We start from the raw sequence: 16,390 nt of genomic DNA, 5'->3' as shown, positions 1-16,390 counted from the left end.
ACGCAGTGCGTGGGCAATTTTCCTGTTTTCCTGGGCATATAAGGTCTTAAGATCGGGGCCAAGCGCACAAACACATAGATAAACATATCAAACTTGTGACAGAAGCAGTTCTTTTATATACGAGGGTTGTTTAATAAGTTCAAAGTTGACACTCTTTCCCATTTATGAATTAAAAGCAATAAATGAGCCCCCAAAAATGGTGATAGAGTCCAAACTCCCCCTCCCCAAGCTCCCAACTTTTCTGTAAATTTTGTCTGTTTAGGGGCCTTGTTACAAATTTTAATACAATTTGTTCTCATATTGAATGTGGATACCTTTCCCCCGAAAAGAATTCCTGCTTACGTCCGTGGCTGTAAGTATTAAACAAGTTTAATAAACATATAACAAACGAAACCCCATTTAGTAGGATACGGTTAAGAGGGCCAGCTCCCAATTTTTCTTCCTGGCTATCGCTATTGTAAGTTCCTTGTTGCTCTCTCTCTCTTTTTTAATGTTAACTTTACCAAATAAAACTATCCTCCCTATGGGTTGTGGAAGAGTTTTTTTCTTTTTCTCCCCCTACCTATGTATAGTCGTACACTTTTTGCTTGATATTTTGCACACTAATGGACATTGAGCTCAGACTGTTTGATGGCTGAGAAATTTTGTGAGTCGGAGTTTCTGCAAAAATGTTTTCATTGCGCAATAAATTAAGCATGATTATGAGAACTTTCATTTTAATTTGTTTTTTTTTCTTGGACAAGGATTTTTTTCACTCTTCAAAACTTGTCTGCACTCCTGATCCGAGTCCAGTTGATTTCGAGGAGTTGCAATTCTGTTCCTGTAGAAGAATAAACGATTGCCATTGATTCTGCCATTGATTCAAAAGAGTCCTTCCTTCATGAACTCCCGTCTTAACTTTATTTTCTGACGACAGCCTAGATAAGCGTTTCCCAACCGGTGTGCCGCGAGGAAATCGAAACAAAATTATTAATTCTATAGCAATCAAATTGCAAGACATAGAGAAAAAGGTATATTTGTATTTCACATTACTACTATGAATCTAAAATTTAAAGTTTGATACTGTGTTACTTTTCTGTAGAAAATTTTTAATTTTCTGTAGAATATTTTTCTGTACATTTCTAATTTTAAAAAAAAAAGTATTTGTTATCATTGTTATGACCATTATTGCTTCTTTATTGTTGCAGACTATTTCGTAACTTGAAATTTTAAAATATTATTCTATCCTTCTGGCAAAGTAAACATGCATACGAATTACTTACATTTGCGTTTTAAAAGTAAAAGAGATTTGTTTGTTCGTTCGTTATTTAGTGATCCTCATTCTTAATGGAAGGTTGGATACAGTTTTCGAAAAAGAAAGTGTATTTTTAACAACTTGAGTCCTATATCTCATTGCAATTGTTTTCTATTTTAAAATTAAAATAAAAAATAAGCATAATGATTTACCACGAGGAAAAACCAGTGATCGAGCATTCTTCTTTGTGACAAGGATGTCAGTAATTAGAAAAAAAAACTGCAGTATTTTATATTTTCAAATAATAATAATAATAATAATAATAATAATAATAATAATAATAATAATAATAATAATAATAATAATAATAATAATAATAATAATAATAATATGTGTGCCGCGAGAATTCAAGTTATCCTGAAGTGTGCCGCAAGTTGAAAAAGATTGGGAAACGCTGGCCTAGATGCTAAAATACTGAGTTGCTTTGGTTAACATGCATTAAGTTATTTTTCTCGGTATTCGTAATAGTTAAATTACGAGCACGTACATTAAAATTCTTGTGTATTACTTGCGTTTATTTCAACGACGTAATTCATTTTCTAAACAAAATGTAATTACTATTTAGGAGGGGATACATTGTTAATTTGTATAACTCTTTTGGGAAGTATACTGTATAACAGAAATCTTGCACACTAAGGTTAGAATATTCGTGACAGTTAAAACACACGTTAAATAATACTGTTTTAATGGATATTTCTTTCATTTAGTAGAAGTACGTATTTTGTTTAATTTAGAGATTAACATTTTTAGCGTAGACGCAACATAATAACATATTTCGCTTAGGTATATACAATGAAATATATATATCTTCGTTTTATCAAGATAAACCGCACAACTGAAATTAAATCTGATTAGCTTATTTTGAAACAAATAGTAGGCGACTGCTTTTTGCCATGCAAGTGGAAAACAAATGACTGTTCAATTGGCAACGCACTAGTAGCTGGAAAGTGGAGAAGATTGTGCCTATTCAAACGTATGATGTTGGAAGAGTTTGGACTTGGACAGCCATCAAACCACAGAGTTTGTCTGCCCTGCTGGATATTTCAAGGGCAAGTTTTTGTAGAGTTTTGAGTGAGATGAAGCTGACGCTATATCATTCACAGCTTATTCATGTTCTGAACGAGGACGACTTGGACAGGCGAGTTGAGTTTGCTGATTGATGTTGATCAAGTTTTAAGAGGGCCCTGGCCTTATTCAGAATATTGTGTGGACCGATGAGGCTATATTTCACTCATCGGGATTGATAAACAGATACAACTTCATCATTTCTCCGGACAGGGAACTCCAGTATCACCATCGAACGCCATTTCCAGTCTCCGGGAGTGATGGTGTGGTGCAACGTGACGTAGAAAGGACTGATTGGCCTGCTTTTCCGGAAGGTAGCGTCACAGGGGAAAGCTACCTACAATTACTGAGAGAAACTGTTATTCCAGAAGTTAATAGGCGACAGAACTTTCAAGAACTGTGGTGGCAGCAAGATAGAGTCTCATCACACTACAACAAAATTGTTCGGGTCTTCTTGCAAGAAATTTTTCTTCAACGCTGGATTGTGGAGTGGCCAGTCAGATCATTCGACAAAACCCTACTTCATTTTTTCCCTTTGGGGTCACCTTAAAACAAAGTGTACACTAATCCTATTGAGAGTGAGCAACATCTACGCGAAGTGATTGTTCAGGAGTTGAACAATGTTACAGTGAGTATGTGTAGGGAAGCATGTGAAAATATTCCTGTGCATCTGCAAGCCTGTATTGACTTAGGTGGTGCGCAGGTCGACCTCTATGTTGAAATTCGATTATCTACAATATGTGTGTGTTATTTCATTTTGTAACCTAACCTAACCATTTGTTAACCATTTCAATAACCATTGCAATATGTTATACATTTCTCAATAAGAATAACAACTATTCAAAACTGTCTAATTGAGTCCGGCCCACTCTATACGTATATGATTCATTTCTGGTAGGCTGTAGACTAGAGGTTGGCATCCTTGTTTCACAATCACAGGAAGACCGGGATTTGAATCTGTGATTGCCATCCTGAGTATGTTCTCTTAGGTTTATCTTAGTTCTAAAACCTAACTACTACTAGGCTATAATCAGGATGATATCTCTAAGTATGGACCTTTGGTCATTTCCTTCTTAATTATTCCAGTGTAAATTGGCTTTTCAGGCTGCATCTGGAAGAATGTTAAATAAAGAAATATTACTTACCGTAACATACAACATCAAATTTGGCTGATAGAAGTTAGAACATATGATTTACAATTATTCAATTAAGTAATGCCTAGAACTAGTTCCAAGTTATCAATTAAAGCTTCAGAAAGTTACCTTGTTCCTTCAATGCTTGACTTCTATGTTGCACTTGATTCTTTAGCTTAGCACTATACACAGGACTCACGACGAAAAGCTTGCCCGTAGAGTTCACAAGCACATCTCTTTGACCAGAGTACAAACACCAAACACTGAAAATCTGAAGGATTGTACGATATCATAATTATTTGATAAATATTTCAAGTTTTATAAAAGCTGAATTTAAATGGTAAACTGTGAAGGCCTAATACTGCGTGTGTTAGATTTATCTGGGCTTGCAATTAATCCTTTAAAAAATCAACGATTAAATTAACAAATTAAAAAAAATTGTTGGTTTTTAATTTAATCAAATAAAGTTTCCAGAAATTAATTCATTTTAAAAAAGAATCGTTAAAAATTCATTCCTTTAATAACTTAATCGTTATATTTCAATTCAATTCAAATATCATTTTGTCAGTATAACATTCTGCAGAATATTCTACAATTCTGCAATTGCATCTGAATTTCTACAATTCTCTACGAAAGAAAAATCATACTGACCGACCTTCATATTTTTCTTTACGTATGAATTTAAACTAGAACATTATGTACAGCAAGCGGCGAAAAACATTAACGGTATATTTGGACCAGGAATTGGAATAGGCGCCCCATTGCCGTTAGTTTGTCAAATTTTGTTTCCGTAACACAACATTGTAAAATGAGCCCCGTACGCACCGACAAGTGAGTCATAGTGAGCGTTAAGTGTGCAGTGTGTACTACAGAACTCTGTGAATATTGTTTATATCGTGAGGAGCTATGTCGTGTGTGTGTGTTATTGACTAATCATCTAGAAAAATGGAAAACTGACAAAAACAAGTTTGAAAACCCCACGGACTATTCGAGTAGTGAGAATAAAAACATATAATAAAACAATTAATGTGAATGTTTTGTGTTTACGTAGAACAAGTCGACTTCGTTAATTAGGGCGAGAATTGCAAGACAATAGGATGTGTGACGTAGTGATGTGATGTGTTTCCGTGTACGAAGACTGAGCAGAAGAAGACCTTTAAACTTCTGATTTAATGAGAAGCTAAGTACCCTTGAAACAAAAGTAGAAAAAGAAGAATATAAGACCAAAGTTCAGTTTACTGCTAATACGAAAAAATAAATCAATGGGAACATATTAGTATACATGAAAGTTTGCTAAATCTGCGGAGTGATAGGCAATCTGTATAACTTAGCTGTTATGTGGGTGGACTATACGTTTAGACGTAGCGCGTAACTAGTAATTTAAACAAGTATCTCACTGAGGGGATATAAACTCACATGTCGAAAGGTATTAAACAGAATAACTAATATACTGTTTAAGGTGAAAAACTGTACAAGTCTAACACATAGTACAGAGACAGTAAAAGAGGGTTATTCCCTCAAGAAATAGACATGGCTTCTGGATCCCCATTTCCGAGAAGCCATAGGCTGAACAGGACTCCGCCCAATTCACCTGTCAGTCAAAATCAGGAAGAGGAACGAAATGATAAAAGTAAATTAGAGAAGTCATCTGTGAAGAAAACGATGAAATCTTTCAAATGATAGAAGATATATACAAAGAAAAGTTATTGATGTTATATTAAAATTTATTGATGTTATATTAAAACCAACATAAGTAGGGTCTACAAAGATAGAATCACAAAGGATAAACTAGTAATACGGCTAGTAACCAAGTAAGAGTTGAGGGTAAAATTCAAAACGTAGAAGATGAAAATCAGAAACTTAGGGGAGAAATTACACAAATAAAAGAACTAAAGCTGGTTAAAATAAGGGACGGAATGCAAATCTATCCTGAGGAGAAGCAGAAGAATTTTCCATGTATACGACGATCTATGCAACAGCAACAAGAACATTTCAGTCAGAAAGAACAACAGTAACACAACAAGCAACACATAAAAAAATAGTATTGTTCTTAAAACCAAATTCAGATGAAAATGTAAAGGATTTACAGAAACGACTGGTTTTGGCAAGGAATCAAAAAAAAAAAAAGAAAGAAAAAGAAAAAGAAAAAAGAAAAAAGAAAAGAAAAGAAAAGAAAAGAAAAGAAAAAGTAGCTTCACTAACTAAGAAAAACAGAAACCTCATTAATAATCGAAATTGCAACTACATGTCTTCTGTAGTTGCAATTTCGGTTATTAATGAAATTTCTGTTGTTCTTACAAGGAGACTTATGGAAGTGTCACTCACCGATTTGAATGAAACTATGATTACTTGTAGAACATCGAAAAATAATCGCACGTGATGGCTACATCAAAGTGAAATTGGAATCTAGAGAACGTATGCGGGCATTTCGAACAAAAAGTGACTATAAAATACAAGGAGAAAACTGAAGAAAATCTTAGCCTTCCTCTTAGTAAAATCATGTTTGGCAACATAATTTAGGGTGGATAGTGTTGCCACGAGACGAGACAGAACCCCTTTAGACGAGACACGAGACGAGACAGACTACTTGTCTCGTCTCGAAAACGAGACGAGCCACGAGACGAGACGAGACGTCTCGTGAAGTGTCTCGTCCCGTCTCGTGTCTCGAAAATGAAAACGTTGGCGGGAATGGCCAAGATTGAAATTGCCAGTGGTCCTATAGATTGCAAAAGGAAAATCCCCTTTGTGAGAAAACATGTTGAAACGCCTTCATAGAAAAGTATCCTCTGTCTATTAAATGAAACAATCGTGATACGTGAGCTTCCAGGAATATTATCCTTAATCTCTTGTCCCAAATTCCCCTTGCTGTAAACTGCGAAATTCTCATTTTTTTTTCATTTCTGGCTGGAATGATGACAAACAAAACAAAGACAGGGAAGATTTTTACAAGGTCAAGAAACCGAACTACCACCACCAGCTATTCAATTTGAAAACTGGGTAAGGTCTATACTCATCACAGGCTGTAGTTGAATGTTCTGGCTGAGGTTGCAAAGAAGAACAGACTTCACTTGTCTTTATTCTCTGGTGGCGCGGCGGTATTCTTTTTACTAAATGAACCGAAAACGGCATTTGAAGTACGTCATCTTGCAACTAAAATTTTGTCTTCTCTCTCTCTCTCTCCCTCACACACACACATAAAAGCACACTTTTATCGTTTTACCAATCGCCCGCTTACAACAGTCATGTTGAGAAATTCACATCTTCGTTTGGAAGCCGGACGAAGGACAAAGAATTCAAAGATATTGTCGACGAATCCTTCAAATTGTTTGCTTTCAGCAAATTTATGGTTCCCCTATAGTATAACAATAACCCTGGAGCTGAAGAGGTTTTACAGGGGGGGGGCTTCCTTTTGTTACGCGAAAATGTTTGATTTGACCAGAGTGCGAAATTGCCCTCTGCTTCCATGTTGGAAGGAGGGGAATACTTCACTTTCTTAGTGAATAACATTCATTATTACCTGAATTATCTTCAAACACGGTTTCTTACAGGCGCATAAAACCTTTCGAACTTAATAAATGTAAAGAACATTTGGTATAATATTCATGGAACTCCGTTGAAAGCAGAAAATATCATGAGAATGATCAAAATTCGAACATTGAAGAACATAATTAACAGAAAAGAAATAGGATACCCAAACCATATTTTTAACCCTGCTATAAAATGTATATCCTATATTTTTACTAATTCCTTACTCCCATGAAAGTAACCTCAGGAGGGTATTCGCTCCAAATTTTTCAGTCTGAAATCCTTTTATCTAGGGTTGAATTCAGGGGGTAGCCCAGGGGAATCTCCCTCCCGAAGAAAATTCATTCCCCCCCGGAGAAACTCAAATATTTCAGTCACAAAATATAGAAAATTACTTCACTCAATTATTTGCTTTTCTTTCCGTGCACGTGCAGACGAAATCCGATCTCTCAATATACATATAAATGACGCAGACCCATTCTATATAAATATTAAACATGTAACATCTAAGATAGAATACCAAATAGTCAATAAAATTTGTAGTTCTTAACGCTATGACCGAGTTTGGCAGAACATGAAATTGTCAACTGTTGAAGAAAGGTTTGTATTTTAGTAGATACTATACTCTCGCCCTATATTAGGGTCTATATATTAGCATGTACTGTAGGTAGCACTAGCACAGATTGATTCCATATGATCTCTGATGTCAGCAGACTTCATTCAGTTCTTGAAAATGTACAGTTCTTGCATTATTTGAAATAGAGCGTCTAAATCTCATTTCTCGCATCGGAAGTAACAGACGTAAATGTGTTTTACGATTGTTAAAGTAAACACACCTTTCTTTAATTAAAAATAATTCAGGTAAAGGGTGAGATTCAGAAGACGTCATTTAGAGGGATCAGGGAGGAACAGTTATCCATCCTATGTTAGAGATGTATATAGAATTTATCAATATAATAGTAGTATATAAGTGAAAGATTGCCATTGAAGGTGATGAAGATCCTGCTCAGTGCCGTGCCATGGGCGAGGGGCAAGCGGGGCGATGGCCCCGGGCGCCGAAGTAAGGGGCGCAAAATTCGGGAGGGGAAAAAGAAAATAAAAGAAGGAAAGAAAAACAGAGGAATGAAACACATGTGCACATATAGAAAATGAAAGGAAAAAAGTAATGAAAAGTGCTCAAAATCAAGGAAAAGCAGGGTTTACTTTTTATTTTTATTTTATTTTTTTTTTAACCTTTCGCGACTGGTCTGTCGACCTCACTCATATATACGGGGGTGCCGTTGTATACTCTCGCGCCAAGCGCTGATTTTCCACGATACGTCACTAATCCTACTGAAGATTTCGTAAACTAAACTATTGATGTGTATGCAGTGAAGAAACCAAGGCTAATATGCTTGATTTAGAATCAGAAGTGTGAGAAAGAATGATAATTTTTTGTTAAGATATTCCTATGTATGTTTGTTTTAGGACAAAAAAAATATTTGAGTTAATTTAAATCTTGTTAAAAACTTCTACATTAGTAACAAACAGTAACTACTGAATATAGGAAATAAAAATAGTTACTGTAAATAGCAGTTAAACTTTAGTCTAAAATATTTTTGCCAGTCTTTATTTAATGTTGTAGATAAAATTAAACGATTGTTTTTTAAAAATTATAATCTCACATTGAATATTTATCAGCAATTAGTCTCAATATTAGATAAGATGTGGATGTGAATGGAATTTTTAAATATGCTGCTTTCTTTCAAAAATACAGAAAAACAACCCTCCCCCCCGAGGAGTTGACATTCCCCCCGGGTGAAAATGTCTGAATTCAACACTGCTTTTATCCCGTACGATTTCGCTCCCTGACACAATGTGAAAAAACAAATGTTGTTAAAATCCATACACATGACCCTTCCGGGACTCAACCCGGGGCCTTCAAGCCGATGGTCTATCGCCGCAGATAGCTCGGCTTGGTATGAAGATGTACGTTGTATGATTACGAATAGATCACGACAATATAAGAAACTTTAATCCAAAATGGCCACCCAAAAATCTTTTTTTTTTTTACTACTAGCTAATTTGGGTGTACTGTCATGAGTTTGTTACACAAACGGGGCAACCACCATACAGGGGCACACACCCCGCGGATATGGGAAGAGATTTGTACCATGGAGGTGTAGACTGGCCCCAAGCATTCTTTCCTCCGATGTGTCAAGTAGAGCTTACTGTGCAGTAACCTATAAAATTTCAATCAAATACTTTCCATTACTCAATAAAATTATTTGGTTCCAAGCCTTTTTTTTTAATATATATATATATATATATATATATATATATATATATATATATATATATATATATATATATATATATATATATATATATATATATATATATATATATATATATAATTGCAACAAATCTAAACATGCTAAAATGGAAAGTAGTTTTTGGATTGGTATGGGTTAACAGTGTGAAACCTAAAGGCTGGAATATATGAAATCAAAGTGTACACACACATCTATCTATCTATCTACCTAATATATATGTATATATATACCGACACTATAAAGCAAGTGAGCTGATAGTATACGGTAGTGCCGGGGATGGTGACACCTTTACATCGAACTTTGCTTGTCGTGAAAACATTATTTGACATTAGTGCCTTCATCTTCCACGTACCTATGAGCAATTTACTATATATTCGTGTATTGAAACTGGTGAAACAAATTTCAATGTTTCAAAATGTTAAAAAAAAAAAAAAAAGGCCCGGGTCGGGAGCCTCAGACAACTAACAGCAGAGATATATTATCTTGTAAACTATTTGTCCTTACTTTGTGAGCTTATTTGAATTTATTTTTAAGACCTTTAGGCAACTTTGGCCCACTCCGAATAGATGATGATGGGAAAATTAGTGGAATGAAGAAAGTGATAGGATACAAGACAACTTCGAGAAAACACACACACACTCGATGTTTGTCCACCACAAAGCTCACATGGCACTAACCGAGATCGAACCGACTACCACACACACCAGAGGTGAATGCTTCACGGTGTAGCTACCGTGACATTTCTTGTCTTGTGTGTTCTGTGTGATAACTTAGTTGTATCTTGATTAGCATGGTGCAATTTGCTACATTTTACTTTCGTTCCCATGGTATGCTGCTATTTTTTTTACGAGACAAGACGATACAAAAGGAGACGAGACGAGACAGAACCTCTCGAGACGAGGCACGAGACGGGACGAGCACATTTTTTCGAGACGATACACGAGACGAGACGAGACAGCCTGAAGTCCAGCCACCTCCTCGTGGTTAGCTTTGAGTTATTTTTAAAGCATAATAGGCTATGAAAATAAGTGAAGCGCTGGACAGTAATTGAGGAACTATTAGCAATTAGAAAGCCAAACCTTTTATTTAGTCTTTTATATCGGAAAACTTCCGAATAAAACTCAAACTCAAAACCAACTGGAAAACATCAATAGAAAAAAATGGCTTTAATCTAAAATTGACATTTTTGACGAAAAGCATAAACAAATAGTATATGAAACAACTCCTGAGACGTGAATTGAACATATTTATCACAAACAAGACAATAAACTACCATAATACAAAAAAGATACACAAAATAGCTAAATAATTCCTTTCTGTGAAATTGTTGTGTGTGTTGCATAACCAAATCACTATCAAAATTTCAAGGTCGATGCGCAATACACAAACGATTTCCACAAAATCTTTAAAAAAATCAGATGTCTTTCTGGTCACAAATGGCCACTTTTCCGCATTACCCACTCTACCTTTTCGAAAAAGTATTGTTTTTCGACACACCCTAATTTATACTTTGTGCCACTACATAGGGGAAATATGCTAAAGAACTGAAAGAATGTCAGACTACAAATCGTTATATGAACGCACAATATCAAGAATAACTTATGGATAAAAGAGAAAAATATCCTGGTATTATATATACAACACCAACAAATTCGAACAAGATGAAAACAGTAATAGATCTGACAAAATAATTGAATCATTTGACGAGTTTCAAAAATTGGTTAAAAATAATAAGTAAAGACAAAATGAAGCTAACAATACAAAAAGGGCGGCTAAACCTTCAAGATAAAATTTGTATTTTACATGTTATAAACTTATAGTTGGAAACGTTTCCAAAAGGGTTTCCGAAACTAAGTTACTAGTTGAAACTCATTCAGACTTCAATTTGGAAAAAAATATCAAAACTATACATTAAAAGTAAAAATCGAAGAAAAATAATGATATATTATTCAACTAACAATTTTTGATGTAATTTTTACGCACATTGAATCAAGTAGAGAAGAATTCGGAAAAGACTTGCAGGGAGTAATAGAATTTCTCGCAACAATAGAAGTGACACAAAACAAAAATTATACTACCAGCAGTAGGCATGGGATTGTGGGCCCATAGTCCTTCGGAAGTTATGGAAATATTTGGAGGATACTTGGGAAAATGCACAACCACATAAACTACAAAATGATGATAAACGATGACAAATTATATAAAGAAACGCTGATAGCGTCTGTAAATATAAGAGAAAATAGAATGTTTAGAAATAGCAGTAATAAAATAAACGTCTCAGGAATATACAAAAATGTAAAGGAAGGTAAAACCTCAGATACAAAAGGATTCATGAGAAAGCAGAAAACATCTGAAGTACACTAACAGACTTGAAAAGAATACTTAAGGATAGAAGCAAATTCAAAAATAAAATAATGTTAAATTAAGAAACTCACACAAAAGTCAAGTAGGAAACTAACATAAATCCCTAATTAATAACTAATGCTTGGGGGAACTTCCTACAAAATTGCCATGGAAAAGATAAAATCACCAACTGTAATATCCACATTACAAAAAGAAGATGGAACAAGACAACATATTATTAAGAATCAGTAGAATTACTAATGAAACAACTTCTACCAGATGATAATGTAACAGATAATGAGACACGAAAGAAACTAAGAAGAAAATGGTAGAGCATTACAGAAATGAAAAAGTAAAACCAATTACAGAACAGGAGATTGGGAATATTATATCATAGTTGAATAAGAAGAAAGAACTTCAGGTCTATATGGAATAAGAACGAAGGAATAATAGAAATAAAAGTGCAATTAATACTAGTATTAACGAATGCTTAAGACAGCATAGAATAACGGAAAAATGGAAGGAATCAACACTGGTAATTTTAAAGAAAGGAGAAGATAAGGACCCTACTATCCAAGGGCGCTTGCCCCTAGAGGAAATTGTACTTCAGAATATCGAAAATCCAATAGAATTTTTACATTAGTTACAGCAAAATTTGAAACTACTTTTGAAACGTCGTTTATACTTGCCCCCCTTGGAAACCACAACATGGGCGCCTTTGCTACTATCTCGAAATCATACAGATCAATTTGTTTAATAAACACATTAGTAAAAGTTTCGAAAAATAACTAGTAACAATAATAAATGAAGTTAGGGAAAAAATAGCAATGTACGAAAACCAATTTGGATACAGAAGAGAATCAACTAAAGATGGATATAGTAGGAATGTCTGAAAAGAAATATGTAATTGGAATATTTGCAGATACGAGTGGTGCCTTTGTTAATTGCCGTACTCAGGATTATTGAATACGATGAGACAACAAGATCTCTATTATAGATTACTCAGAAGATCTCTATTAGACATTACTAGATTATTGCAAAAACAGAAAAGTAACAATATCAAGTCAAGAAGAAAATGTACAGAAAATAACAACAAATGGTGTCTTCAATGATCAATATGCGGTACAGTATTATGGAATATATCTGTAGAATCATGTCTTTAAGGACTAGAATCCATCTCAGAAGTTAACCCTTTCAGGATTTCCACTTTTTGAGGTAAAGTTTAGACTTTTACTCAAACAGCTACTGTTTCCTCACTTTTTATGGTAGGATCATGGTTGATACCTCGTTTTCTCCAGGATAGAGCATACTTGCCAACGGTATTGCTCACATGTCCGTATTATACACTAGAAATGGGAAAAAGTGGGAGATTTTTCAAGAAAATTATTTTGGAAATTTTTGCGCCTCATTGGCCAGGGCCTGGGTTCACGTAGGGATCTGAGTTTCTTTTTAACAAAATGCATTATTATGTACATAATATGGATAGAAAATTTCAATCTTGCATATTGAGAACTAAAGTCGGGAGAAATTTTTGAAAGTCTGAAGGTGACCCAACGCATCTAGGGTGTCCACCCTTCACTTGATCAATAAAACAACCGGCTTAAGTACCTGTTTTAGAACCTAAATAAGCGGTCAAAGACGATACTACGCCATGGTATAAAAAGATACTATAAATCCTAAAAGGATTAATGGTGTAGTAGCATATGCTGATGATATAGACATTTTAATTGAGGGCGATAACAGAATAGAAATAGAAAGTAGACCAATGCAACAGTACAAAAATTAACATAGTGGTATAGTAACAATAAATTAACCTCCTCCGTGGCAAATTTACGTTTCCATGTTACAATCATTGAAGGAAAATGTACAGTATACTGTATGTAGTTTTCAACTATTTGTTTTAAAAATGAAAACCGCCCAACAGTCACTCAAATGCATTTGTGCTAATTTAATTGCAGTGTTTGGTGTTCATTGAAGATTGTGCATAGACAGTGTTGCTACTTGTTGGTCAATCATTGAACTACTAATGTGGTACTGTTTGCGCTTTGTGAAAATTGTGCTTTCCTTGTGTTTTAAAACTGTGTTTCTATTGAGTAAACAGGGATGATCAAAATAAACAATTGCGCGTTTCTGTATTGCAGAAGACTGATTTTGAATGTTATATGTCAAATAACACTCACATTATTTTTATTTGGGTTGAAAAGTATTTAAGAAAAACCATGTACAGCATACTGTACATTTTGCTTACAGAAGTTCTACTCCGTGCAGTGTATTTTTTTTTGTTGGATTCTGGTTGCAACGCAGGTAAAAATGAAAAAGTTAAATCTTTCAGTTTTACGTCCCACGATTATGCCAGCTAGGTTAAAGGAGACGATGATGATAAGAATGGAAGAAATGGTCAAATGAAAAAGTGAGATGAAACGGGAGAACCGCAAGAAAACTCAGGCACACGGTGTTTGTCCACCACAAAGTTCACTGGCGAAGTGTAAAAGTGGAGAAAGTAGACCATCTTCCTACTCATGAGTGTCAGGATGAACCAACCCGTTGCAAATATCAGACATACGGAAAATTCAGGTCTCACTTTCTTTGTCAAAAATTCCAAGTACATTGTATCTAAACCAAAAAAAAAATTGTTTCTATGAATTCCACCAAAAGTGATTTCTTATAATGCGTAATCACAAAAGAGACATTTTTATAGTACACTTTTTCATACTCGAAAATCTAGTACAGTGTTCTGAAATTTTTCATTTTGTGTGTACTATACACAAATGCTAGCGGGAAAATGTACATTATAATGTACATTTTGAAAAATGTGTGTAGATGTATATATTTTTAAAATTTGCATTTTAAAGTGCCTTAAGGGTCCAAAATAAATGTTTATGACCAATAATTATAATTTTATCTCAACTAAATCAATAAGTGTCCCTAAAGCATACCTAAGTTAGATGTACAGTATACTGTACAAATCCACTGAGGAGGTTAAAATTATCTCCAACAAAAACAGTATAGCCTATATACTTATGAAAAGAAAATTAGTAAGGAATCTAACCATAAAAATAGATTAGAAATGTAAAGTGGGTAAAGGAAACCAATTATTTAGGAATAATTCTTGGTGAAAATTTGACCTTGAACAACCACATTGAAAATATTGCAGAAAAAATGAAAAATATAATGTACAAAATAATATCAATTGGGAAACGAAATTTCAGTTACCACTCAAAATTCTGAAGCTGTACCACAGTAACATTTAAAAAATTGTCACTATTTACGGGTCAAGTATTTGAACCCATCTCCCGAACTACCGAAATGTTATTTAAAATAGATAGTGCTCAAAGACCAATATTAATAAGACTAACTCAGGGATGCAAATAAGCAACAAAATTTTACTAGCCCACATCCCACAATAAAAATAATTTACTTATCTTGAAATAAACAATAGTGATATTAAAAACTCGCCCGCACCGATGTACCACTCGCCCCGGGCGAGTGGGCAAGTGGTTATTTGCATCCCTGGGCTAACTGGTACATATTCTACAACGGCAAAAGATTCTTTATTGGTAGAAACAGGAATTATGCCAATGCATCTAACAATATTAAAAAGAGCAGCAACATATTGGAAAAATAAAAATCAACAGCGAAACTAGAAAAACTACGAGGAAGATCATTGGAAACATGAAGAGAGGTTATACAAGAAGTACTGGTAAGCAGAATGGGATGAATGAATTACAGGAAGAAGAACGTATGGTTTGTTCCCAAACATAAAGGAGAGACTACATTTGAAACATATACACTTCAGGGAAGGCATGATACATTACATGACAAGACATAGTCTGTATAATACAACATTACGAAGATTACATCTAATTGAAGATATGAATTGTAGATTTTACAACCAACTGGAAACACCAGAACATGTAGCGTTTCAATGTATATGGATTCAAACATAATTACTCTAATAGCAGAAAGAAATATTAATGAAATATTAAGAATAGAAGACTCGTACAAAGAATGTGAGGAATTATGCTAGAAACTTTAAAACTATAACAAGAAACAATATAAAAATGCAACAGCAAGAAGAATATGAGGGCACATGGGGGTTTAGAATTAATAATCCTAACAAGGGAGAAAAAAAAAAATACTTTCTATTTATGTTTCAATTAGTGCGAGCACAAGTGTGTGTTATAAAAGTGAGTGTTTAGTAAAAGTGCATTATAGTGTAGTGCTATGATGCAAGTCCAATAAGGAAAATCGACAGATTCATCTCCACGATTACTATGTTCTCCAGGAGACCGGGGGATTGTGACTATTCCAAGAATGTAAAGACACTATTAAGTGAAATAGTTTGTAACTCATATACCGTAAAAAAGTATGTACCTTATATATAAATGTATTGTATATGCAAAAAGTAATAAATGAATAATAAAATTATAAGTTAGAGAAAACAAGTAAATGTACTATAAATAAGAAATTCAAGAATATATGTATATTTATATGTGCTGTGTGTTTTTTATGTGTGTATATATCATTGTTCTATGCATATAATTAAACAAAGGCTCCACCTCAACTGTCGAGGAAATGAAAGAAAAGAGAGATGAGAAATAATAAACGAGAGAATTTTTAAAAAGTTAAGAGGCAAAAGTGACTGTCAGTAAGCCGTTAACAAAAGCGCAAAGGCAGGGGACAGTGGAGAGTATTAATAATGAAGAAAAAACTAC

General features: G+C 34.2%; 1 protein-coding gene across 1 annotated transcript in view; it reads right to left on the bottom strand.

Moving 5' to 3' along the window:
• The window catches only part of LOC145663681 (uncharacterized), a 68,250-nt gene that overhangs the window by 38,274 nt on the left and 13,586 nt on the right, over window positions 1-16,390 (bottom strand). The window contains exon 3 of the mRNA XM_081729777.1: window positions 3,622-3,763. Coding sequence (XP_081585903.1) covers window positions 3,622-3,763 — 142 coding nt within the window. The remainder of the gene's footprint in view (window positions 1-3,621; window positions 3,764-16,390) is intronic.

The sequence above is a fragment of the Thermobia domestica genome, chromosome 11, assembly GCF_964235325.1.
Source record: "Thermobia domestica chromosome 11, izTheDome1.hap1.1, whole genome shotgun sequence".
NCBI lineage: Eukaryota > Metazoa > Arthropoda > Insecta > Zygentoma > Lepismatidae > Thermobia > Thermobia domestica.
This window is presented reverse-complemented; position numbering and strand designations above follow the sequence as displayed.